The sequence below is a fragment of the Xyrauchen texanus genome, chromosome 24 (genome assembly GCF_025860055.1).
Source record: "Xyrauchen texanus isolate HMW12.3.18 chromosome 24, RBS_HiC_50CHRs, whole genome shotgun sequence".
In the NCBI taxonomy this organism is placed as follows: domain Eukaryota; kingdom Metazoa; phylum Chordata; class Actinopteri; order Cypriniformes; family Catostomidae; genus Xyrauchen; species Xyrauchen texanus.
In genome coordinates, this window is record NC_068299.1 from 19,567,779 (window position 1) to 19,595,084 (window position 27,306).

The 27,306-nt window shown below is 35.8% G+C and overlaps 2 protein-coding genes and 1 pseudogene across 4 annotated transcripts; 2 read left to right on the plus strand and 1 right to left on the minus strand.

The window, feature by feature from the left end:
- Positions 1 to 9,837: 9,837 nt before the first annotated feature.
- Positions 9,838 to 12,336, plus strand: LOC127618193 (homeobox protein MSH-C). The gene is made up of 2 exons (XM_052090503.1): positions 9,838 to 10,324; positions 10,844 to 12,336. The coding sequence occupies exons 1-2, from the start codon at positions 9,916 to 9,918 to the stop codon at positions 11,257 to 11,259; spliced, it is 825 nt and encodes a 274-aa protein (XP_051946463.1). The 5' UTR covers positions 9,838 to 9,915; the 3' UTR covers positions 11,260 to 12,336.
- A 217-nt stretch (positions 12,337 to 12,553) lies between these two features.
- On the minus strand, positions 12,554 to 16,135 carry LOC127617523 (zinc finger protein 511-like; annotated as a pseudogene).
- A 1,393-nt stretch (positions 16,136 to 17,528) lies between these two features.
- LOC127618189 (zinc metalloproteinase-disintegrin-like brevilysin H2a) lies at positions 17,529 to 27,195 on the plus strand. Of its 3 annotated transcripts, XM_052090494.1 has the most exons (25): positions 17,529 to 17,862; positions 17,957 to 18,063; positions 18,183 to 18,256; positions 18,365 to 18,437; positions 18,546 to 18,622; positions 19,120 to 19,303; positions 19,437 to 19,496; positions 19,586 to 19,654; positions 19,793 to 19,962; positions 20,104 to 20,185; positions 20,324 to 20,457; positions 20,582 to 20,759; positions 21,150 to 21,239; positions 21,345 to 21,540; positions 21,704 to 21,770; positions 21,911 to 22,079; positions 22,637 to 22,714; positions 22,940 to 23,024; positions 23,163 to 23,280; positions 23,393 to 23,576; positions 23,694 to 23,729; positions 24,496 to 24,546; positions 24,672 to 24,743; positions 24,849 to 24,923; positions 26,174 to 27,195. In XM_052090494.1, exons 1-25 carry the CDS (start codon positions 17,811 to 17,813, stop codon positions 26,216 to 26,218), a joined length of 2,526 nt encoding a protein of 841 aa, XP_051946454.1. In that variant the 5' UTR covers positions 17,529 to 17,810; the 3' UTR covers positions 26,219 to 27,195. The 3 variants fall into 3 exon arrangements, with proteins under 3 accessions (XP_051946454.1, XP_051946456.1, XP_051946455.1); XM_052090496.1 differs by lacking the exon at positions 18,183 to 18,256 and having other exon boundaries at positions 17,847 to 17,862; XM_052090495.1 differs by lacking the exon at positions 17,529 to 17,862 and having other exon boundaries at positions 17,961 to 18,063; positions 18,214 to 18,256.
- Positions 27,196 to 27,306: the final 111 nt, after the last annotated feature.

The window sequence follows — 27,306 nt, forward strand, 5'->3', positions numbered from 1 at the left end:
GCATCAGTTCGAGAGAGAGAGAAACACACACACACAGCCGCATGTCTATGATTGTTAAACTTTATTTATGTCATTAAAGTTATGTTGACTGTTTTTCTGGTTCCCGCCTCCTCCTTACCCATCTTGTGAACCCTGTTACACTAACTATTTTGTTTTATCTATCTATGCATTATATTTTATGTATGCCAATGTTTCTACACATATATGACTGAGAAATGGGGAGGCTGCATTAATAGGTGTATGTAGGTACTCAAGCAAGAGACTCTGTGGTGGGTTAAATCTCTCATCTGGGACACTCAGCAGTTCATGGGCAGCTTACACTTATAATTGTTCAAAAACATGAGTTTGAGCTAAAGCAGACCAGATTTTTCTGTGGGGAAGTCAAATGGCTTTAGGAATAGGGCCATGATGTTAGCCTAAACTGATTGGGTCAGGTCAAGCTCTTGTTAAGTCAAATAAAAGGTCAAGATACTTTCTACTTATCTGGGTCACCTGAGGCCTGTGTTTTAAGTGCCCCCTCTGGACAGAGTAAAAAATCTTAAGGAAACCCTAAGCACATGGACATTCAGGCCAAAGCAGTTTCCCTTTTTGGGTAGTTAAGCATTTATCACAACAACCCATTGGGTTCTGGTTCAAGAGGTCTGTGGAGAAATGCTGGTCAGAGAGTGAGAAAAGACCTCTAAATCATCTATCTAAATGAGTAATAATTTCATTTACATTTATGCATTTGGCAGACGCTTTTATCCAAAGCGACTTACAGTGCACTTATTACAGGGACAGTTCACGCGGAGCAACCTGGAGTTAAGTGACTTGCTTAAGGACACAATGGCGGTGGCCGTGGGGATCGAACCAGCGACCTTCAGATTAACAGCTATGCCCACTATTCCACCACCACTCCATTTCAAGCAATAAAACAGCTAGTACATTGATAAACTGACAGTACTAGTAAACAGTTTGAACAGACCCTCCCATTCACTTGAATGAGAAAGGTTGTCCAAACTTTTGACTGGTGTGTCCAAACATTTGACTGATGTATGTCATGGGCACATAATGGTGGTTTATGTTTATGATTTTTTATGTTTATCATATGTTTATGTCAGTATGTAGCTGTAGCCCTGCTGTTTATCAGGCTTGCTAATGCTAACGCTACCTGCAGCTCTGTGTGAGAGGCACAAACTGAGGATAGATTTAGCCAGTGTTCTGATATTTATACTTGGCCTGGCAGCTGATATGAAATATACTTCTGAGTCTTGCCTATTATGTCACAATTAGGGAGGGGCAGAGAATTTGACTGAACAAAATTTTCAAATCCATCAGAAAGATTACGATTTGGATTGTGTTGCTATGATATTAGACAGTTTTTAGTTGGAATAAACTTGAGTAATCACAAACATAACCACCAGTATGTGCACATTCTATGTTATTAACAATGTCCTACAACAGAAAATAACTCTCAGAAACTCTGAATTGATTGTGCTTACTTTTGAATGCTGGGAAACCTGGAGTAGGGTTAACCTTGTACTCTATAGTAGGCTATCATTTGTAATAAATGGCCATAGTCAATATATTTTTGGACATGAAATGTCTTTGAATCTGTCAGAATGTGGCTTTTTCTAATGCTATATACTGTACCATTGAACCCACCTGTGCCAAATTCATGGCTATTCATTGACATGTGTACTGTAAATTTGCATACACATGCAGCAGATCAGTAACCACATTTCCCCTCAATCCCTGACATTATTTTTGAAGAGTGGCTTACTGATTTATCTGTACAGTGACAAAAGATGCTGCGTCCTGGCTTTTGTGCGTGCCTGTGTTTGTGTGTGTGTGTGTGTGTGTGTGTGTTGGTGTGTGTGTGTGAGCGTGTATCACTGTGTGGGGACCAAATGTCCCCATAAGGATAGTAAAACCCGAAATTTTTGACCTTGTGGGGACATTTTGTCGGTCCCCATGAGGAAAACAGCTTATAAATCATACTAAATTATGTTTTTTGAAAATGTAAAAATGCAGAAAGTTTTCTGTGAGGTTTAGGTTTAGGGGTAGGGTTAGGTTTAGGGGATAGAATATAAAGTTTGTACAGTATAAAAACCATTATGTCTATGGGAAGTCCCCAAAAAACATGGAAACACAACGTGTGTGTGTGAGTGTGTGTGTGTGTGTATCGGTTGGAGCAGACTGATAATAGTGAGAGGACAGGCAGGAAGATGAAGCAGAGCTCCTCCTCATAGCACAACAGTATGTGTATTTTACTAATAATCGAATCTTCAGCATTGGAAACTGACTTATTTAGGCTTTGGCCAGACTAGTTTAAATATGAGGATGAATCACTACATGTAATATGATCTCCTTTCAGACCCTCCGCTGTGCTTTCTGTCTGCAGTGTTACGCACATGTGTAGCTGTAAAAAGCTGACAAGAAACCCAGTTATGCATATACATGGCAGAGAAATCGACGTTCTGCAGGAGAATTATACCTCATTTACATGACAGTTAAAAATCAGCTTGGAGAGAGCCGATTGTAAGTGCATCTAAGTGAAAAAAATGCTATTTTATAGGCTATTTGTCCAAATGACCAGAAAGAGTAACGGTTCTTCCATGCTCATCTGCAACACAAAGTCTTACATTTTATCCATAAAGTCTATCTCCTATCCACATACTGTGTAGAGTAGCTTATGTGTGGGTACAGGCTTAATATGTTTTCTTTTCTTTCTCAACTCCATAACTCCACGACTCCACCCCATGAATGCCAGATTGCCTACACAATGTCAGATTGCCTACACACCACTAAAGATACTGATCTACCACAGGTCAAAAATATCCCTGTCCTTCATACACTTAACTTCATATTTTATTTACTAAGATTGTTTATTTTTCTGGGATCTGTTATTCATTTTACTGTGGAACAGTACTGTGGAACTGATGGACTGAATAGTGATGTAATCACTAAGATCCTAAGACGCAAGGAGCCATAAACCTTTTTGCTTAGCTAAGTCACTATTGTTCATCTGTGGAATAAGGTGTAATGATGTTATAAAATAAATTATATATGTTAATTAAGTTTTAAATAGAACTGTTAAGAATGCAGATGCTTGGTCCAAATTCCATAAAGTATACCAACTGTTAAGTATGTACTATATACACTAATCTTTATAGTACACTGTGTTTGCAGTTAGCATTGAGGTTTTTCTAAAGATGTAATACTTAATTTGGTCTGATATTATTTGGGTCGTTTACCTGTGTAAACACAAAAGACTCAAAACTTGATGAGACACAGCTAGAGTTACTTTTTAAGCTGTCTACTTCAAATAGATTTTTCATTTACTATAGAGTACATGCCAGATCTATCACAGCATTTTCTTACTATGGCAACTCCCCCAAAATCCCAGTGTTTATGAGTGGGCTTTGTTTCAGCGGAATTCAATTGTTTACCACCATTTTTGCATTTGGTTGTTTGCATTCAGAGTGTTTATATATATTGTGTTTTATGTTAGAATTGAGATCATGTATTTGCCAAACGGTGCCTTTTCAACTACAGATTTGTAAAATGGCTTGGCAGAAGAAATGGCTTCATATTTTTTATGTTGATTTGTTATCATCACTGTTTTTAAATATGCAATCCTCATGTTTTGGGATATTAATATCCATTGTTGTAGGGTTGCTAATATATTAAATGTTTAGAGATTGCAGCAGCTTGTCAGTTATCCACTGTTTAGAAGACATGGAAGATAACTGTACATGTTATGGAAGACCAACTTCATAGTGTATGTGTGCGGTAACCATGGTATGCTCACCCATTAAGCACAATAAACATTTTTATGTTTGTTAATGTTCAACAATTAAGAATAAATAGTTAAATTAATTGTTTGCTGTCTTTCTGCAGTTATTGTTGAAGCTTAAAAAGGTGTCAAGATTTTTAAAATGCTGTAAAATTTTATTTTATCTGAATAATACTGGTAATCTGTAAATTGTTTTATTTAAGTTACATTACTGATACTGTAAATTAAAAAATACAGTATTAAAATTGGAAATGACTATATTTTATTTTAAAACACTTCTACTGTATTCAAAAATATACTACTTGGACATTACTGTGCTTTATTTTACAGGTAAAACACTATTACCATAAACAAAAAGCAGTACTTGTGTTTTATTTTGCAGTTACATGGTTGCTACTGTAAGTAAAAACACAGTAAAAATATAGTTTTTTCTTCTACGGTAAGTTACTTGTTAGTTGTTGCCAGTCAATTACTGTGATTTTTTTCTACAGTAAGTTACTTGTCATTTGCTAATAGTTTATTACTTGTGATTTTTTTTTTTTACAGTAAGTTACTTGTCAAGTGCTGTCAGTAATTACTGTGAATTTCACTGTAAGTTTCTTACAGTGTACCTTCGTTTCTCCTGACGGCCAGTCCACACCTGATTGGCCCCAAAGTGCTTCGGCCCACCGGGAAAATGCCTGGTATGCCAGATTACTAGTCCAGCCCTGATTCACATTAACATACTGTATGCTTATGTTTCACAAAAATAGACACTTTCTTTTAAGTTGGTTTGGCAAGAGAGTATCTCTCAAGGGCATTAATGCAATGTACAAACGCTCAGGGTGAAAAACCCCATCTTAAATATAAGTGACTAGAACCATGAGAAATAAAATAAATAAACTGAAACAGCTAGTGACACCTCAGAGAAGAGAGGTACGTTGTTTTGTTAACATTTACACAACCCTGGGTTCATATTGCTGCTCTTGTTTGCTGCAATTGATACAGCAATAATCATTATACAAGAGGTAGTTCTCCCCAGATTTGGCAAAGGCATGATTGTGAGATGTAAATAATAGTTTTACTTTTCCATGAGTGGGATACAGCCGTTGTGGTCTGCCTACTTCTGTCACATCAACGCTTAATTTTGGCCACCATTTCACAGAGGGTTATAACTGTGTCCCTTTGTGCCTCTGACAAGATACTCCAAGGGTTTAAGGTTCCAACTGTCCCTTTAAAATCCTGGAACAATGCTCAGATGTAATCCTGTTGGAGCTTGATGCCACTTGCTTGATTTTTCATGTCAGTGGTCAGTTAATGGACATCATGTGCCTTGTGGCAACAACTTCATCTTAGACTGGTCTGACTTCCCACAATGCTCTTTAGAATTGAAGTGAACAGGTGCTCAACAAAACGTGATTTTTTTTTTTCATGGCAACACAATGAGGGTTTAAATGATTCTGCATACTCACTGTTGTCTGACACAGATTCCTTTATAGATTGCAGTTTCTAACATTTTTAAAGAGGTACAATTAGCAGGATCACATTTTATTCGTTGTTATTGTGTTTAATGGCTCTGAAAGCATTTCAGTCTCTAGTTGACTGTAGTGTTTGAATCATTGCACTGAATCAGCCAACTTTCAACTACACTGTGAAAATTTACATTCTACTCCTAGGCGACCTTAAAGGACAGATCTACTTTTAAGGTCTGTAATGACTTCTGACAGAGTTTACTTGCCTCCACGCTGTTACAGAAATTACTTCTGGAGTCAAAGGCGGAAATATCTGAAACAGAACACCACCCTGGAAGCCTAAAGCCAAACATTATAAAGTTATCCTTCAAGAGGGATATTTCATATAGGTATATGTATGAAAAATGCAAAAGATAATAGGATAGATAGAAAATGTTATGAATGTTTTTCAGCATAAATATGTTTACTTGACAGAGTTAAATCTGTGACCAATAACAACTAAATGACATACAAAATGGATATACAAAATGGAATAATAATAATTGTCTAAACTTGAATCTTGTGTGAGAACCTTATTTGTACAATGGATTCAAGAGTTGCCAAATTTAAGTAGAGCCATGGACAGACTGCACCCCACTAAGACACAGCTTGATGCAAAGATGAAAACACTCAAAATTGGACTACTGTAATGTGCGTATGTAAATTGATCTTGACTTGCCAACAGAACAAGATCTGGTTAAAAAACAAAAACTTTGAAGCCAAAAGTTCAAGTTCTGTGCTTTAGAGTACTCAAAAACACTGGTCTCATTTAAAATGGTTACTTATATCCTTTGAAATCTCTGCAATGATTTTCTTTGGTCGCATAAAAGCCTATGATTATAACATGATGCCATTACAATCTGTATGGATATGCCGCAAGATTTAATGTTTGCAGACAGTCCATTTTAGCCATGAGTATGGAGAAGCATAGACTTTGTTATGAAGATCGAAATCTGTGAATATGACAGTCAGATGTTTTATATGCTTAGAAGTATTGCATTTTCATGGTCTTCATGGTCCAAAGAGAAATGGGGCACAGATCAGAAAGACACAAACATGCTAGGATGAGATTACAAAATAGAGCAGTAAAACAACAGAGATATAGGGATGTGACCATAAACTCCATAAAGGACATATATAGAGGGGTTATCCTCTCTGAACTACGGCGTAACCACACATCTGTGACTGGCTCAACGTAGAGCATGTCTGCACAGCTGGAGAGAGTATGAAATGTCTTGAATTATTAATGTCACTCGGTCCAAAATGATGGCAATGAAACTTGAAATGTAGCTATTTCACACATTTGTGTACAAATGGTATTCCATCCAGTGCTAGCATTCTTCTGGAATATTAGTCTGAATTTATCAAATCTCATTCAAGGCCATGTAAATCTTGAATATTTCTTAAACTGCATGGACTCAATTTTCACAACAAAACACACTAAGTTTTCTTAGTAAATAAAAAAACAAACATACTGATTATTAAACACATCACTCTATAACGTGCACAACTTTTCCCAACAATTTTCCCTTTGAAAAGAAGGATCAACATGCAATTCTGCCTGTTTTTTTTTTTTAAACATGAGAATCAAAGTTAAGGATGGATGAGAAATCTTTGTAACCCCCTTTGGACATAGACAAACATTCCTTCAAGAATCAGATCTTTGCAAAACTTTGAACTCATGCACAGAGGGCTAACATAAACAGAATTGTGCTGCTTAAGAGCAATTGTTCCACTGGCACAGCAATAGTCAAATCATAAGGGATTCCAAAGAAAAACATTTTGTGTTTACATTTCGAGCAATTATACTAACCTTAAGAAGAGTAACAGGAAAAATTAATTATTCAATAAAAAAAGGTTGAGAGTCAATGGAGACTGGAGGAAAGATACGTGACACTGAATTTCCCCAGATATAAAATAGCATCCTAAGATGACGCAAAGGAAATGACTTAATAGCTATATAGAAGCAGAAGGCAACAGTGATGTGCTCAGACAGAAAGCTTAATGGGGTCTTCTAGCATATCAACTTTGACCTCTGTTGCCAAAAAAAAAAAAAATCCTGGTTTATTAGTTTCAGTGAGCTAAATTTCTGTTCTCTCTTGAATTACTCTCTTGACACAAAAAATTACTTATCAAATATACTTTTCAATATTCACTATTCAAATTTTGTTTACTAGAGTAATGGCAAAACCGATTTTAAAAGCAACAAATGTGATGTTTCTGAGATTCTCCTTATCAGTTATTAAATTATTGCAAAAACATCACTCCAGAATCAGTGTAGTGAACAGGTGAATAAATGGCCCAGTTTTGTATACATAAAAGTTGTTTGGGCTCTTTGATATCTTAACCTTGTCAGCTTCTACCATTTTGGGGAAATGAGCACATATGCACACTACACTACTTACAGTATTTTGCTTTGTAATAAAGCAGAGAACCACTTCCTCTGTAAATGTTTCAATATGTGCACTGGTTTTGAAGAACACTTGGAGAGGTATTCTCATGGGAGGAGGTTACATGGGCCTAGCAATTACATTCACTAAGGATTTTGCAGAAAAGCATTCTTCGATTTTAAGATATTTTAGATCCATTGAATGAGCTACAAGGTTACCTAATTCAAAGTGTTTGACAGACAGACAGACAGACAGACAGACAGACAGATAAACATAGATAGATAGATAGATAGATAGATAGATAGATAGATAGATAGATAGATAGATAGATAGATAGATAGATAGATAGATAGATAGATAGATAGATAGATAGATAGATAGATAGATAGATAGATAGATCACAAATACACAGTAGTTTATACCATACTTTTGCACACTAGCCCTTATAAGGCATTAGGCATAATTTCTACAGTTTTCAAAAAGACAAATTTCTGCAATTGTCTATTAAATGTTTCTAACCAATTTTTCTAACCTGCACTCTTAAAATATCAAGCATGGCATTGTATAAATGGTATGAATCAGATGAACTGCCAAAGAACAGTCTTTGACCGACAAATCATTTAAAATTGATTAAAATATATTCTGGCTAAAAGGCAAACAGTTGACCTTTAATGGATCCATTTGAATTGTTGAGGTGAAACACAATAACTCTTAGTTTTCTAAAAAAAAGTTTTCAGCTATTAACAAGAACATATGTTTTACAATAACATAGTAAATGGCATAATTAAAATTCAAAGCACTGAAAGAAATTGATTTCTTGAGTTCTTCAGGTCTCCAATGGCATGAAATTAATGTCATAATCCAAATGCAGGCCCCCGGCTACTTTGAAGATAATAATTACAACCAAATGTGTCATGAAGACAAAACTTTTAAAAATACTTTAATACTAACTGCTAAAGAAATTCAATTTAATATACAATTCAACATTAAATAATAAAAAAAAAACGTATTAATTATTCGAGTTATAACGAGCCACACATTCATTATTCAGTGCATTTACCATCTTGGCACACATGCCCAAATCCGTTTTTAGTAGAAAATGTATTTACTGTAAGCCACCTACCCTATTTTTTCCTGTTATATTTTCGAATAAATCTACAGAGTAAATAAAAATGATCAAGTCTAGCGCTTCTGCAAGAGGCATTCAGTGAGGCAACAGTTAACCGAGTGGTGCGCGCTGTCTGTGGGAAGTGATTGCCCTCTGGCTATTGCCTTGACATTAAACTCTTCGAGGACAATTGGTTAAGTGGAGTTAACTGTTGCATATTCTCCCTGAGGTAGCTTCCTTTTTGATCTTGCCGAGACTGGCGCCTTCCAAAACAGGGCTAGTCTGCGTTATGAAATGCTTTGACTTATGAGGTTGCCAGTTGCGCCCCCATGGAGGCTTTTTGCTGGCTTAAAGGGCCAAGACAGGCTTTAAATTGCCGTAATGCAGCGTGACAAAATCATCGTCAATTCAGTCACACCATTTTGTCCAGACACAGTATTAAGGAAAAAGTTGAGAGTTGTTTTTTTGTCATTGAATACTATTCAACTTATTAATATTCGTTTTTTAAAAGCAAGCCTGACACAATTTAGAAAAAAAAAAAAACAACATTTATAATATTTTCCGTGGAAAATAAAGAAGAACTCTGGTATGTCCAATTACTATCACATGCGAGAAATAAAACCAAAATGCAGTTAAATTGCCATTAACTAATAACTATTGTTGTCTTAAAGAAATTCTCACAAAAATTCGCAGACGCAGAGGCAAGGAAGTGGTTTGTTTCGCTGTATGTTTTCAATAAAACTTCAGTTAATGAGTAGGCCTATGGAGGCCCGCTATACAGACATCCCCTCTGGTTAATTGCAACAAAACTTCTCAAATGGCTCCTTGACTTCAAGTCTGGAGCCCCCAGAGCAATCAATAAACCACCTCGGCAAGACAAGTATGATTAACCATGCAACATTTCTTTCAAAATCATTGTGACGTCTCAAAGGAACTGCTCTGACCAATCAAAATGAGCATGCGGAAAGTCATGTGGGTGACATGTCAAGCCGATTGGAGGGCGGCAAGGAAAAAAGAGAACTTTTGGACGTTTATAGTTGGGAGTGCGCTCAGCTAGGAGATCGAGGCAAGCGTCGCAAAAGCGCGACTACACAAGGGGCAGGCAGCGCTGGAAAAGTAATTTTAGGACTACTCAAATATTCTTATTTTATGGCCCCTTTATCGTTCATGATGAATTCTATTCAGGGGCACCTTTCCCAAGAAGGAAAACTACCGGAACGCAAAAGTGCAGACAAAGAGGAGGCTCAAACCAACGATAAAGCGACTGTCAAAGGATGTAAAAGCAAGGCTTTGTGTCTTCCATTCAGCGTGGAATCTTTAATATCAGACAGAACGACCACAAGGACTTTATACGTGTCATCTGAATCGGGTATTATATCTCCGACATCCGGTGCAGATGAGCGGCTGAGGCTCTCACCAATGGCTCTTTACGCAGATCGAAAGATCCCAATAGACAGCGTCTCAAACCTATCCGACTGCAAGAGAGGAGATATGGAGGAACTTAGTGACAAGGGACAGACCGGCTGGTTTCAGACGTCCTCGTACACCTCTCCGCCAAGTGAGTGGTCAGATATCACAGCACAGTATGGGAAGCCTGTCAAAACATTTCGCACTTTAATGCAATGACGCATGACATATAATAAAGATTTGTTAGCCAGATAAACGCAAATAGACTGGTTACCACATTCCTCGAATAATTATATACATATTTCATCAAGCTAATTTATTATTGAAACGAGTTATAAAATGTTTGCATGATGGCCAATGTGATGTATGTGACGCTGTTTAGAAGGAAGTCCAAGGGCGTAATAATGCTTATGCAAAGAACGCATAAAGTTGCTCATTTTAGGGCATTACATTTAATTGAGAAAGAGTGATGGATTTTGCAGATTTCTACATATACCTTTTGAAGTACAGGCTAATCTGATTTCGCACCCTAAGCTTAATGAAATCCTAATAATAAAACAAAAAAAAAAAAGTGCAAACCAGTTAGAAACAGCCACTATCACGTGCGGCAAATCAATACAAAATGTAATAGAATTATTCTCATATTAATGTGTTTAATTTTGTTTTGCAGGGCACTCAAGTCCACCCCCGTGCACCCTCAGAAAGCATAAAAACAACCGAAAACCTCGGACCCCGTTCACCACCTCGCAGCTACTTGCTTTGGAGAGAAAATTTCGTCAGAAACAGTATCTCTCCATTGCGGAGAGAGCGGAATTTTCCAATTCACTCAATCTCACTGAGACTCAGGTTAAAATTTGGTTTCAAAACAGACGGGCGAAGGCAAAAAGACTCCAAGAGGCCGAGTTAGAGAAACTGAAACTTGCAACCAAGCCATTATTACCTGCGTTCGCCTTTCCGTTCCCACTAGGAACACATGTTGGTTCTCCATCCCTCTACGGACACTCCAGTTCCTTCCCTAGACCTGCGTTACCAGTCCCAGGACTTTTCGGTGGGCCAGTAACCTACGGAATGTATTACTTGTCTTAACCGACTGAAGCACGTCCTTTCTATAATTCACCGTCAATAACTGCTGTGTTTTTGCCAGTCAAAAGACGAGTGAAAAGAGCAAATGTGTTCTCTTTAAAGAACTTAAGCAATTATCCAAATTTAAAAGAAATGACTCTTGCTATAAGTTTACTCCAAAAGTGAGGGTCCCAAAATTGGAATGGGGGGCTTTGAGTGTGCAATGTATTTCCGCCCTTAATACAAACTTTATCTTGTATAATATAGAATTAAGCAGACATACAATTATGTAGCTAAATGTATTTTTACCTATAAAAGAAAATAATTTCCAAGAGATTATTTCAACTGGGGCACACATCAGCAGAGGGACTCACATGTTGATATGTGATGTGAAAACACTCCTGCATATTTTACACTTGATAAAAAATAATTTCAGTTTTACTACGTCTTATGAAATTGCATTTCATAAGAATAAATAATTCGGGCCTAAATGGATGTCAATGTGAGCAATATTCTACATGTCGTATCTTCACGAAAACCAAAATATTATAGAGATTGTACCCCGCAATAAGTTTCGAAATGCACGCTGCCAACAGGTCGGCCAAACCTCACATTTTTCACTCTTTCTTTTTTGTCAATAATTTGACAGACTACCTAATGTTTACCCAATTAAACCCAGATTTTAATAGCCTTGCTTGTTATTCCATTGAAATGTACAATGAAGAAAAGCATCGCCCGTTATCGTGTAACTTCACTGAACTTGTCCTCACAAACAATCGTTGTTACTTTTTTTTACGTGCTGTTGGATTCAAAGAGGATTTTGACCTGTTTTTTGGTTTTTCGTCTGATTAGCCATTATCCCTTAGTAGGCTACATGTATGTTAGTTTGCTAGGTTGTAAGATTAATCACTAGATTTTTATTACTGTAAATACACGTATATATTACAGATTTTTGCATTCCCCTTTTGTTCCAAATAGGATTACTGATATTTATACACTGTTTACATTTATCTTGTGTAAATTACTGTATATTTCATGTGTATATACAAATTAGAAAAATAATCTTTTGCATTAAAAACAATAAATCTCACAGAGACAGATGTGTACAATGTCATTACTATGTCCACCAGTTTTTTCATTTTTTTTCTTTATAAGTAGCCTACATTAAAGATTTAGAGAACCGACGATTAGGGATTTGGCAAATGTTCAATTGAAGGGGAATCAACGCTAAATTGATTTTTGTGTGACGGGCAGCGTGAATAATTTCAAAGAGACACCAAAGAATACTCCTAAATCTAAATGTTAAAAAGGCATTTTAAAAAGAAACAAAAATAAGTAAAAAATGCAATTCTTTAAATAAAAATGTATTTAAAATAGTCAATGTTTAATATATGAGTACTAGAACCTTTATACGCTATTAATTAAGATACAAAATCAAAATCTCATTGAAACATTTGAGAACACACATTCATTGCAATGCATTTGTACCTTTATACGGCGTTAGACATATATATAAATTAAATTGATTTTAATTGTTTGGAAAATATTGCAAAACTTCTCAGCACAACTGATACTCTTTCACATCTGATTATACATCTCATCCAGAGTAAAATATATAAAGGGGACAGACATTTAAAAAAACAATTATTTTGAGAAAAGTTTTATTGCAAAAATAAAACTTACTAATACAGCTCTGAAAAAAAACACATTGTACATTTACCAAGTGTGCGAATGCATGACAAATTTTCAAAGAATGAAAGCTTAGGCCTACTTCTTCCTTCTTCCTCCTTTGAACCCTCTGACTGAGCCTTGACTGAAGCAAATGGATGGTGGAACTCTGTATATATAACAGTCATCATAGATAATTATGATCACTGAGTAATGATATTTGGCAACAATTTAATATTTAAATATTTATAATATGATAATGAGTCAACCCACTTGTATGAATATTGTAGCTTTGGATTAGTTGCATGCACTGATCCATTTCTACAGCCTTCAGGCTTTCTGACTCGAGTCAGAGACAAATCCATTGACTCAGAGCTCTCATATGTGCATCCTTCTGAATTCTGTTGTACCATAGGATTGATTACAAAAAACAAATAAAAAACAATTAATTCAGTAAACTAAGAATCTCTTTTTCCAAATATTTGCCATAATTTAAACTCAGTATTAATTTCAAACCTTCCGCTCTTCTTTGATTTGTCAAATCTGAAGTCTGCTGGATAGCTATGTGTTCTGATAAGATGCTCTTTCCTCTTTGCTCGTTTTGAATTTCAGTCCACATCCCTCAACCAAGCACTCATCCTGAAAAGCAAGATTAAAGATTAAATCACCATACAGATACAATTTTCCAACAAATGAGCAGAGCGTATTTTTGTTGGTTCAAGACGTGAGTGTAGGCCTATAGGGAGAAGGGGAAGTGTACTATATTTTTCTTTACGGCTGGTATGTTTTGTCCTATAAAATAATTATGAAGTTCCATGCTATTTCAAACACACACACACACACATCATTTTAAAAGCCACAAAAAAGCCAGTAAGTGGCATAAATTCACTGCTCATATGAGATGCTTGGTCTCACATTAGTTTGCACAACTAAAAAACAACTAAACTTTTAACAATGGTTTTTGTGGTATTTTCACTTATTGTGGACGTTCACAGCAGATATGGTTGTTCTTACCTGGTAGGCATACGCCCAAATCATTTAATACAAGACAGCATTCAATTACATTTTGTAGGACCAATTAATTGCTGGATATAAATTAGCTTGACATATATTTTTGAAAGGTCTAATTAAACCACAATGGCACAGTATCATCAACTTCATCAAGCTGAGTTATATTAAACTACATCTAACACATATTCTGACACCATTCAATAAAACTTTTGTGAATAAAGTGACCACAGCTCTCCATACGACAACATGGATCCCTCTACATATGTGGCACTCATGACAACTAACTTTTCTGGTGTTGCTAATGATATTACCATGCACTGCTTCTCTGCCATGGGCTGGAAGAGAGAGTCATTCGACTCCAATATGTGCATGTCCAGTAGTCCATTTGACGGAAAAGAGCATTTGCAGTTGGAGCATACATGTCGATGCAATGAACTGTAGTGGTGTTTGTACCCTTCCAATGTGTCAAATAATTGTATGCATCCCGCAATGTGACATCTGAACTCTGAGATGCTAGGAAGAGAGGTGAGATAGTGATATATTAATCCCACTTTATAACCGTAGCAGTTCAGACTACTACACAACTACACTGTAATTTAATTGTTTAATTTTATTGTTTGAACAATTATAATGCATTATGATCTGTCACAATGAGATCTACAATTCATATAAAGATTTTATAAAATGAGCAAAGTAATAATAAACATAATGCCGATAATGAGACCAACTTGTGGCACTCACTCACATTGGAGGCAGGTAATCATCTGCAATAGATGTTACTGCATCCTGTAGATCAGGGGTACTCAATTAAAGTTCCAAGAGGTCCGGTCTCTCACATCAGACATTATGTAGCTTACATGATGTCAGAAGTTATATAGCTAAGAAATTATGTATCTTTTTTAAATAGTTTGTATAACTTTCCATGTTGACAGCAATAGTATTTTGTAAAAAAAAAAAAAAAAAAAAAAATCCTGATGAGGACATTGGGGGCCCAGAGACATCTAGTTGGGTCTGAGAGATCTTTTCCAAAAGATTAAAAAATGTAATCAAGACTTCATCAGTCGAGGGCACTTGGATGTGAATATTAAAAGATATGATCAACAGTTTGTTTTGAAGCTGAATGACAGCACTCCAGTTTTGTTGAAATATTTTTAAATTCAGAATCTTTGTATGGGACATAGGAGGACTTTTGACAGATAAAATACTGTGGGTTCAGGGGTGTCCCCTGAGAGAAAATGTATATAAATGTAAAAGCCTGAATGGACCATTTTAATATTTTCCATAAAGTGAGAATCTACCACCAACAAACAAACAATTTACATAATAGTAAATCATTAAATATCTGATTGATAAATTTAAGGATAAATAGGCTTTCCTTGCCATGATGGCATCTCTGCTTAATTTTCACAAGACAAAAATTTCTATATTATGAAAGTCTCGTAACATGCTGATTAATTTAGCAAAAACTTTTCTTTTTTTTAAACGCTATAGTCTTAAGGCGGCACGTTAACTTGTCCTGACACAAAACTGGCTTAGCTGAGTCGGCTGAATCACAACAGAGAGATGAAAATAGTATCACTTTACTCAATTTTTGTTTTCTGCAGTGAGTTTAAGCGAATTATGCCAGTATCTGTAGCAGTGTCTTCGCTACTGTTGTTAAAATAACCTCACCAGCAACTCGTAAGTACAGTAAATTATGCTTTATACGGCGCGTGCGCGGAGCGGGAATAAAAGTGAGGAGTGATGAACGTGCTTTATTCCCGCCCAAGAGAGAAATATTTATCTTTAGCGCTGAACGGTATTTATTTCCGATACATCCCCACCCAATAGAAGAAACAATAATAAGACAGGTTATGTGGTAAACACATCACACATAACGTTAGTTTTCAGTTATGTCATTTTCAAATGTCTTCACCAATTTTAAGTAGGTTAGCACATTCCGAACTAAACATGCAATTGTTGTTGCTATATTGGCAGATGGGAGACAAAGTTTTTCAAATGTAATATTTAACAGAAACAAATTAAGCTTTACTCCTGATAAAATATTCTTGTAACGCTGAGGTCTAAATCTGAATGGTGAAACAGCATTTTCAGCTTCGCCCACTCTTTCTTTTTGTTGAAATGCAAATTAAAATTCCCTCTTTTCAGTTACTGGTATATTATCTGCAAGAATTATTGGTCTACCAGATTCTAAAAGTTCAATTAATTCAGGTTGCAGCATAAAATTAAAAATTTCAGTATAGTAACTGATGCTATGAGCATTCCTTCACTGACAGAATACCAACGCGCTTCCGTGTCAAACCCTTCCAAAATAAAAGTCTCTTGACTGCACGCACGTTTACGTAATAATAATAACAATAATAATAATTATTATTATTAATAATAATAAATTATTATTATTATATTCTATTAAAACAAGTTTTATTTTTGGTGAAGAGCAAAATCTCATTCAAAAAGATTTAGTTTTTCTTTTATTGCCTTTCACATTAGCCTGTTACTACATTCACATTAAAGGGATAGTTCTCCCAAAAATGAAAATTCTCTCATCATTTACTCACTCTCACACCATCCAAGAGGTGTATGACTTTCTTCCGCAAAAGGCAAGCAAATATTTTTAGAAGAATATCTTAGCATAAAAGTAGCCTAATTAATAAAACTCCAGTAAAATAAATCTATATCTTCAGAAGCAATATGATTGATGTGGGTGAGAAACACCAAAGTAATCCATACGACTCCAGTGGTTAAGTTTATGTTATCATTTCCAGTGGTTAAGTTTATGTTTATAGGTATTATTGATGTGGGTGAGAAACAGATCAACATTTAAGTACTTTTTTATGAATGCTCCTCCCTCCCCAGTAGGTGGCTATATGGGCGAAAAATATGAATCACCAAAAAATAAAGAAGAAAAATTTGAAAGTCAAAGTGGAAATTGATTGTAAACAAAAAGACTTAAATATTGATCTGTTTCTCACCCACACTTATCATTATGACTAAGACAGCAATTGCGAGTGGGGTGGCCAATGTTGGTGGCCAGGCTTAGATCCATGATGGCCACGACTACCTCAAAGCTCCGCCACTGCTGCTAACGTTCCCCTAACATGCTGGGAACATTCTACTAACCTAAAGGGAATGTTCTATTTATGTTAAGAACATTTTCCTTGCTAACCAACAGGGAATGTTGGCATATCTGTTCTGGGGACGTTCTGGGAACCAGGAGCTAACGTTCCCAGAACGTTCTGGGAACCAAAAATTGTTAGCTGGGGAAATATTCATTTAAAAATCTTTGTTTGCATTGTTGTTTGTGCAGAAGAAAGTCATACACATCTAAAATGACACATTCATAGAATATTCATTTTGGGGTAAACAATTCCTTTAATATCTGTTTGACCCGTGTAAAATAAAAACTGCACCTGCAGAATATAATCACAAGATGTCAGCAAAATCTAAGAACTCCACACTACTTGCTTCCGCGCTTCAACTTGTGAGTAGACGGCTTATAAATAAAGATTTATTTTAAATAATAATCAAAGAGCATCTATAGGCTACAATCGGGGCTCAGCCGGAAAGTAGCCTATATTTGCCATTTCCATTCATTAGCCTACAAATTAATACTATTAATTACATTTACGCTAATCAATAACTTTTCCGGTAACGTGCATCATATATTTTCCATACAAACAAACACATTTTTTTTAAAATTATTAATTGCGATTACACGAAAATCTTGATACGTTTACAGATCCGTTGACTCAAGTGTGACCGGATGAGGAGGTCGTAATCGTTTTATGTTAATTTACCGGATAACTGAGGCGGAGTAGTAAGTTTTCAAGTAGCCGAGTTCCTACATCAGCTGCCCAAAAGTGCACCAGAGACGAGGTGCTGCAGGACATTTAATCATGCGATACACTGGATTATTTATATCACTGCTTTCTTTTGTTTATACATCGGGTGAGCGCAGAGAATTTTCACTACGCTAAATAAAAATCAGCCTTTAATATTCTGATCACAAATACTGATTCATTATTTACCTCGTGCGTTTCAGAGACTCTTGAGGCAGCGGATCCAGCTTTACCTCATGTGATGCGCTATGATGTTGTCCGACTTCAGGCACTGAACGAGCGAACGAAAAGGAGCGCCTCTTCTCTCAAGGTTCGGTCATTTTCAATCTACTTTTGCAGACCAAAATGTTATTGGTATATCTTAGGTTTATTAGTTAAAAGCCAGCGAAGTAGATTACTTTTATTTATGAATGCCTGCTACCCCGTTAGACCTATCCTGAAAAACTTGAATATGCTCTAGCTGTAGATGGGAGGAACTTCAGAATTTCTTTGCAAAGAAATAGGTGAGACAAATAAAATCAACTTATGCTGTAAACAGTATGCTGTGGCAAATAAATAATCTGTGCCTTGTGTTCACACTAATTAAACTAAGTTTCTATCCTCACATGTAGAGAGCTTTTAGGAAAACATTACACTCTGGCACATTATAACGAAGATGGGATTTTGGAAACTTCAGGCAATACTGTAAGTTTAAACAGCAAAATAGCGAACGTAATTAGATTATTATTATATAGTATGTAATGATTATGAAATGTATATTATTGTTTAATAGTGCTTTTTTGCACACTTCAGGACCACTGCTACTATCAGGGATATATACAGGACATAGAGGATTCTTCTGTCAGTGTTGGTCTGTGTTCTGGAATGCAGTAAGGAAACATTTTCATGTTGATCAACTTATGTCTAATGTTTGTTACATACACGTACAGTTCTTTTTTTTTTTTTTGTACATTAAAGAATAATACGGTCTGACATTTCAACATGGCAGTTGCATTTCTGAGGATTAACAAAGTAGCAGTCAGTGTTTTGATACTTTATATTCTATAAAGGTATTAGTGAATAGCATATAGATAGACCTATTTAAATTCTAAATAACTTTTATTGTAAAGTGGCATCAATGTTTGCGGTGTAGTGGTTAAAGATTTGGGCTGGTTCCTTGTGCCTTCGAGCAAGGCATTTAAATATATTGAAGGTCCAGGGGGATTGTGGCTTTAAAAAGTGTACTGTGTCTTTGGATAAAAGTATCTGCTATGACTACTTATTTAATATAAGTTCAGTTCCAACTAATGTTTCATGCTTAAACTCAGGTGCCTAACATTTCTCCTTCAAAAGTTTTATATATTTTTTTTTATTACATTTTTTTTAGAGGATTTCTGAGAGCAGAAATGCAAGTTTACTTAATTGAGCCCCTAGAAGAGTCTGTGGATGGGGACCATGCTATATACAAACAAGAGCATTTAAGGTCCAAGCGGGGGGCTTTTGGATACATTAATGACACTGTCAATGACCTTCGTCCAAGATTTAGTGGGCTGTATAAAAGCAAAAATATGGTAATTACTAAGATTGTGATGAATGTGATTGGTTTAGAGATGAAGAGTGTGTTTAGTTTAGCCATTAGAAATATTCAAACATTTGTACAATTAACGGTTTAAGGAGAATAACTTTATTTCATCTGCTCGTCAGAAAATCCCCAGTGGAAGAGAGCGGATTGTTGAGTTGGTTTTGGTCGTTGATCATATGGAGGTATAAATGGAGTTTAATGAACAAATAATTCTTGGTTTCTACTGTGTCGTACTTATAATTGTTAAAAATACAGATGATATTTTATTTAGTACAAAAGGTTTGGGAGTTTAAAGGACATTGAAGCAAGAATGATGTTGGTCGCTAATCATGTGGACAAGGTAAATTCTGTTCTTAAATTAATGTGTTTATTGTGTGGTTCTTAGTATGTGATTTTCAGTGTATGAATTTATACAGTTATGAAAATTTTATTTTTTATGTATTTCTTTTTGTTATGGTTCTTTTGCTTTCACTCTCAGCTTTACCGACCTTTAAACATACGTGTCATGTTGGTTGGGCTTGAGATTTGGTCTCAAAGGGACATGATTGATGTCAGCTATATACCGAATGATACTCTGGCAACATTTTTAAAATGGTGTCAGGACATTCTTATCAAGAGGAAGAAGCATGACAATGCCCATTTTATTACGTGAGTCATTGGCTGCCTATCTTAATCATTCTCTTTAATGTGAATACCACATTTTTACTTAAAACTGAATACTCTTTGTTTAAAATTGGTCTTTAACCCTGGTTTTTGAGAAAATGGCTTAAGGTTTCTTTTTTCATTTAGTGCTGTAGATTTTCAGGGATCCACTGTTGGGTTGGCAACAATGAATGCTATGTGCTCTCCATCCTCTGGTGCTGTGAATGAGGTATGTTTACAAGCATGTATATTAGTAAATGAAATAAAAAAAAATAAAAAAATACAATTATCTTATCATTAAGTAAATATGTTTTGAAATAAGCTTTGGTTGTGGTAACATTAACGAGACAAGTTTTTCTATACAAAGGACCACAATGAAAACCCCATTGCAGTGGCTTCTACAATTACCCATGAAATGGGACATAATCTGGGCATGTCACATGATAATGCAAACTGTGGGTGCTCCTCTAGGAAGGGCTGCATTATGCAAGACACCATTGGGTGAGGCTAATTAAAAACACTTTTTACATAGACTTATGCTATGACACAACAAGAAACATGTGACCATGATTTCTTTCCTATATAGTTTTACTATTTTACAGACCATAATGTCATCTTCCCACAGGAGTGTTTATCCTGACTCTTTCAGTGCATGCAGTCAAGCATCCTTAAAGACATTTTTGCAGAATTATGATGCCAGCTGTCTGCTAGATATACCAGATGATGGCGAACTATATGGGGGCCCAGTGTGTGGGAATGCTTTTGTGGAAAAAGGCGAGGAGTGTGACTGCGGAACTGTCAAGGTTTGACATGTTGGTTTACAATTTTCCCAGTTGTTGCAACTTTAGTTTCCCAGTTCAATTCTGAAATCACTAAAATAGTGTGGCAGGGCGGGGCCGGGTTGTGATTCTACACATCCGGTCCCTTATCAGGCTAATCAAGCCTCTGAGAGGGATAAAGGCCGACTGCGGAGGATGTGAGAGAGAGATTGTTTACGGACCTGTCCGTTGTGTGCGTGTGTCTTTGTCTTTTGTTTAAGTTATTCATTAAAATATTGTTTATATTGGCAAGCCGGTTCTCGCCTCCTCCTTTCCACTGAACTACGTTACAAATAGCTATATGTTTTTAAGTATATTTACTCTGGCAAAGGATATTTTGTTTGCACATTAAATTTTGATTTCATCTGATTACAGGAATGCAACAATCCCTGCTGCAATGCCTCCACTTGTCTGCTGGTCGAAGGTGCCCATTGTGCACATGGGGAGTGCTGCCACAATTGCCAGGTATCAGCAAATGTCCCTTAAATTAAAGCAGTATATCCATATATGACATGAGAATTATTTGTCGTTTAGAACCTTCATTAGTCTCTTGTTCATCCTCCCTTCTAGCTGAAGAAATCAAGCAGTCTGTGCAGACAAAGTGCTCATGACTGTGATTTGGAAGAGTACTGTACAGGAGAGTCAGTCTTCTGTCCCAAAGATGACTATAAGATGAATGGACTCCCCTGCAATTCTAATCAGGGTTACTGTTACAATGGACAGTGTCCAACACATCAGGAACACTGCAAGTTTCTGTGGGGATCAGGTACTTGGTCATTAAAAAAACACTTAATTAGGGTTGCTCTTTATGCTGGTACATTTCTTTTGTTGAATCAATGTTTTTTGCCTAATGAATTTCACCAAAGAACAAGGAATGAATGACTAAACCAACTTAGTAAAATAAAGTAATTATCTCTCAATATGTTCAGATGCTGTTGTTGATGACAATTCCTGCTTTCAGCACAATGTATATGACAGAACTTCAAAATCTGCTGAGTAAGTGTAACTTAAATTGTAACATGAAATGTTTTATTTGATGTTGAAAACCAAAATTTATATTTTCAACAAGAAATCTTTTGTGTTGTGATCTGCCCTTTTTTCTTTTTTTTATGACACAATTATCTCACATCCTCTAGGCACATGATGTGTGGGAAACTATTCTGTTCTGGTGGGAGTTTATTCCCTATAACAGCTAAAAAATTTAGAGTAACCTTGGAATCAATAACCTGCTACATGGCTTTGGATTCCTCAACCACAGAAGACTTGGGGATGGTTCCTACAGGCACCAAATGTGGTACTAATAAGGCAAGAAAATTAAATATCCTCTTCCTTTATGACTGTGTGAAGAGTGTGTCAGTTGGAAATATAATTTGATTACCAAACATTACTTTTGCGAATAGAATAGAATATAATCGAATAAAAGTAGAACAAAGAGTCCTGCAACAGAAGGTATAACCCTCACAGAGCCTGGATCTCAACATCATTGAGTCAGTCTAGGATTACATGAAGAGACTAAAGCAATTAAACATATATACTGTAGATAGAAGAACTGTGGCAAGTTCGCCATTCTATCTGCCAACAACCTTGATAAACGGTGAACAATTGTACCTAAGAGAATTGGTGTTGTTTTAAAGGTATAAAGTGGTCACACCAAATATTGTTTGATTTGTTTTTTTTTTTTTACTGCACTTTCTATGCAGTTTATTGATAAATAAAAAATAACATTATATTTGAAAACATCCTCACTATACATTATTCTGTATATAGGCTAAATTGTCTGAGCACTGCTATGTTTATGTGTACTTTATAAAAGCAGTTCACAATGCAGCAAAACAAACAAACATCTCTTTTCCTATCAACAGGTGTGTTACAACAGCCTTTGTCTGGACATTAGTATATATGGCACTGAGAACTGTTCTGATAAATGCAACAATCGTGGGGTGTGTATTTTTCCATATCTGTATGATAATTATTTTTATTCTGTTAGAATTAGGAGAAAGTATTGTTACATACAATGTTTGTCATGTTGTGGTATTTTTAAAGTTATATTATTTGAATGTGCTAAAGGTATTTAAAATGTAGAAGTCGATTTTAATATTCCTTTGAGATTTCTGGTTTGTCAGAGCATCATATAGATACTAAAGCTTGTTATTTATATTACGAAGGTGTGTAACCATGAGAGAACATGTCACTGTAATCCAGGCTGGGCAGCACCCTATTGTGATGTTCAACTGTCAGAATTTCCAAAAAGTAATACCACTTACATCCTTACAAGATCAGTACTACTTCATGTATTATGAGTGAGCCAATCCATTCACTGACCATGCAAAACACATTGTGTGTAGAGGAGAGCAGAGATGATGTCAAATGTGTGCTTTTTATTTACAGGCAAAAGCGCTGTGATAATAGGTGTGACTACATCTGTAGTTGTCCTGATACTGATTGCTGCTATCATTGGAGCAATGTTGTGTCGTAGAAAAATAAATGCAGCATTTAAAAACAAAAGGTACAATCTGAACTCATGAACTACCAGTTACTGTAATTTTCATTTAGTGGTTGAATGCATTGCAGTTGCAATACTATTAATGATGGACATGTTTTCAATTATCATCTAAAAGGTTTTTGAAGGACACCCACACTTCCTCAGGCCAGTGCAATCCAGCATTCCAACCGGGCAGTGCAAAGAACAGCCCCAGATGCGCACAAACACGCATCAGTCATCCAAATTTAATTGAGTCGTCCTCTACTCTAACCTGCAAAGCTCTTTATGCTTCAGCTATGAGCTGTAGACCAGCACCAATGGTAAGATCATTCATTTGCCCCTAAAACAAGCTGTTCTGTTTGTGCCTACATTTTAGAATGTAGGAATTTCGTCTTACGTCCATATTGAATACCTATAACCTTTTTTATTATTCACAGCCTCCAAAGGACCCAACACAAAATAGGATTGAACAGGTAGTTACTCTTAAATAAAAAGGTTAAACTACCTCCCCTCTCAAAAAGACTTCTCTCATCATTTACTCATCCTCATGCCATCCCAAATGTGTGTGTCTTTCTTCAGAACACAAAGTTTTTTAGAAGAATATCTCAACTTTGTAGGTCCATACAATGCAAGTGAATGGTGATCAGATCTTTGTAGCTCCAAATATCACATACAGAAAACATAAAAGTAATCCATTTGACTTCAGTGGTTAAATCCATATCTTCAAAAGTGATATAATAGATGTGGGTAAGAAACATGTTTAAGTCCTTTTTTTACTCTAAATCTCCACATTCACTTTCAAATCTGAAAGTCACATGTGGGGCCTGTTTAGTTTCACTTTTACATCTGAAAGTTAAAGTGGAGATTTAGAGTAAAAAAGGACTTAAATATTGTTCAGTTTCTAACCCACACCTATTATGTTGCTTCTGAAGATATGGATTTAACCACTGAAGTCATATGGATTACTTTTATGTTTTCTGTATGTGATTTTTGGAGTTACAAAGGTCTGATCACCATTCACTTGCATTGTATGGACCTACAGAGCTTAGATATTTTTCTTAAAAGTTTAATTGTTCAGTGTTCTGCTGAATAAAGTCATACACATCTGGGATAGCATGAGGGTGAGTAAATGATGAGAGAACTTTCATTTTTAGATGAACTACCCCTTTAATATATTTTCAATATATTCTTGGTTGGATAGTTTTACAACAAATTTACGTTACATCTATATTCTATTAGATTGTGAAACCCTCCATCCCACCTGTTTCCAGAAACATTCATCCTCCTCAGGTGAGGCCTAGAAAATCTTTTTGTCGGTTCAATTAATTTTGAAGATGACATGCAAGCCAAAAACTTTGCGAGAGTAAATCATTTTGAATTATGCATATGTCAATTCTTGTGATATTTCTATCTAGGCAAAACCCCTATTGCCACCATCTAAACCACTATCTCCGTCAAGACCTTTACCACAACTGACGCCCAAACTGGTAAGAGACAATTTCTAGTTATTTCTTTGTTTAGTCAATAGCTAACCCAAGATGCTAGTGACATAAATCCTATTCAATACTATTATGTTTTCTTTGCACAAATAGGTGACTAAACCAAAGCCACCTCCAGTGCCTCTAGCAAAACCTGCAGGGTTACTACCAGTGCATACTCCACCACAGGTGAATTTACATTTTGGATTATAATGCCATTTTTGTACAAGTTAATATGAATCTTTAGGGTCTAAATGAAAACTTTGTAATATACTTTTATAAAAAATTCTCATTAGTATTTTAAGAAAACACAAATTTTACCTGCTCAAAAACAGCTCTGTTTTCAGCACGCCGTTTCAGAGCATATGACTTTAAATGATAATGAGCTTTGGTCACCCCGCCCCTCCGTTCTGGAGTTATTCTCCGTATAACTGTTTTTTGACATTACTTCTTAATCAGTAACATACAAGTAAACCAGGTGTAACTTAGTGTTACCATGTTAACTGTAACACCTGCGTACACAGTTTTTAATAACACAATAACCATAACGCGTTGTTCATTATAAACGTGGGATTATGAATTATATTGAGAACGTCGTAACGTTATGGAAAACATGCCGTAATGTACCCTGAGTGTAAACATTAGCCACATTCATTGTGAAGCGTGCAAGCGATTTGCAAAGATTAATATAAAGGTTAATAAAACGTTACACTTACTTCTTCTGGAGGTGCAGAGGGAATATAATTAGTTGGTACCGAATCTTTTTTCAGCAGCAGCTTCTTAGCAAAACCAGCTTTATACTGACCCTCGTTTATAAAGCAGTCTGGTGAAAAATGATTCGCGCAAACATGAACGCATTGACGTTGCCCGTGGGGAATATTCCCATCGTAAACAAAACTCAGCCACTGCGTCTTCAGCGGTTCAGATTTAGGAACATGAAAATGACTGCTGTGTTCATTATTACACCGAAGAACAGAACACCACAATCGCTTAGGCGCCATTCTGCTCCAGTGTATCAACAATGATGACGGACTATGATTGACAGCTCGCTCACGAGCGAGGGCGGGTCTGTGTTGAAACACTACTGTCAATCAACAATCCTGGGAGGGGCGTCCGACCGTGTGACGTCACACGGTCGAACGGCTCGATTTGAGGCAGGGGAAAATATATAAGGAGATTAAAACAAAAACACTGGATGGATTTTTATCATAATAGGATGGTTGTGTACAGGCACAGCCAACACACATGTCAGTACAATCAACTTGAAAAAGTGCATGTACCATTATATGACCCCTTTAACATGTTTTATTGCTTTTAATTTTTTTAGTAACCGTTCCTGGAAACTATAAAATCACTGTTTATTCATTAAAATGCCTGACTGTCTATTTGACTAAATAACTAAATGTCAATGTTTTACTGTCCTTTTGCATTCACTGTAGGTCATCCAGAAAGTAGCACTGAAACCACCTGCCAGGCCCAAATGACTTGGAACAGTTTGAGTCATTGGGAGCTTCAGAAGAAGCTTGGTATGCAAAACAGGGGGAACAATTTATGAGCTGAACAAAGCTCATCTTTCTTTGTGGTATTGCTGGGAATGTCAAGATGAAGTTAAAGGAGATGTTAAAATAACATGAAGCATTTGCACTCACTCACTTTCTCTGTTATCTTGGTACGACTTTGTACTGTATGTTTCTGTTGCTGTATTTTGGCCTATTTCTGTTTATTTTTTCTATGTTTTTATTTGTTTTTTAAAGAATATGATTTGCCGCAGTTAACAGCCATTTCCAGTTGTGTGTGAAAACAACCAGCAAAATGTCAATACAGGGCATCCAACATCCATCTAGTTAAATCCATGCAAGTCTACAAAGTCCCTCCTTCAGAATCATATTGCCTCCCAAGTAGCAGAGAAAAAGTCTGATATGTTATAAAGAACAATTCTTCAAAAATAAGTTTAGTGCTTCCAAAGTTCAAGTATACTTTGTATCTCTCAGCAGGTAGAAGAATTGAGCAATTTCTGATGCCAAAAAAATAAATAAAATCCTTAGTTTTACACATCTTGAACTGTTTACAAGATATGAGACCTATTAGACTTCTTTGAACAAAACCACTGGATGCATTCAGTGCCTTGTGAATCCGTAAAATAGCACACTCACTGTCCTTTGTTTGCCTATATTTGCATTTTGTCTTTATATGTTTCTGAAAACTTAATTGTTGAGTTTAAAATTTGATTTGTGATCTTTGTGCTTTTTTACCCTCAGACAAAGGCAAAAATTTGTTTTTAGACCACCTACAGTTTAAGATAAATCTTTTGATCTCAGCTGGTCTGATTTTATTCTTTGAAATTCTGAAAATAAATCTTAATTATAATGTATGATTTTATATTTGTGAACTATAATAAAGTGTTTCACATTTTCTTGTAATTTGCTGGCAATCACTCATGTTTTTTTTACTCTAAGATATATCGGTACAATAAAGTTCTTTTTGTTAATATTATTGAATGTTTTGGGTATCATGAACTAACAATGAACAATATTTTTACAGCATTTATTGATTGTGGCTTATGTTAATGTAT

Coding starts and splice junctions, on each gene's coding strand:
- LOC127618193 (XM_052090503.1), top strand. CDS start 9,916: ATGGCCCCTTTATCGTTCATGATGAATTCTATTCAGGGGCACCTTTCC. Junction 10,325..10,843: donor CTCGTACACCTCTCCGCCAA/GTGAGTGGTCAG, acceptor TTTGTTTTGCAG/GGCACTCAAGTCCACCCCCG.
- LOC127618189 (XM_052090494.1), top strand. CDS start 17,811: ATGCGATACACTGGATTATTTATATCACTGCTTTCTTTTGTTTATACA. Junction 18,623..19,119: donor GGTCTGTGTTCTGGAATGCA/GTAAGGAAACAT, acceptor CATTTTTTTTAG/AGGATTTCTGAGAGCAGAAA. Junction 23,577..23,693: donor GCTGTAGACCAGCACCAATG/GTAAGATCATTC, acceptor TATTATTCACAG/CCTCCAAAGGACCCAACACA.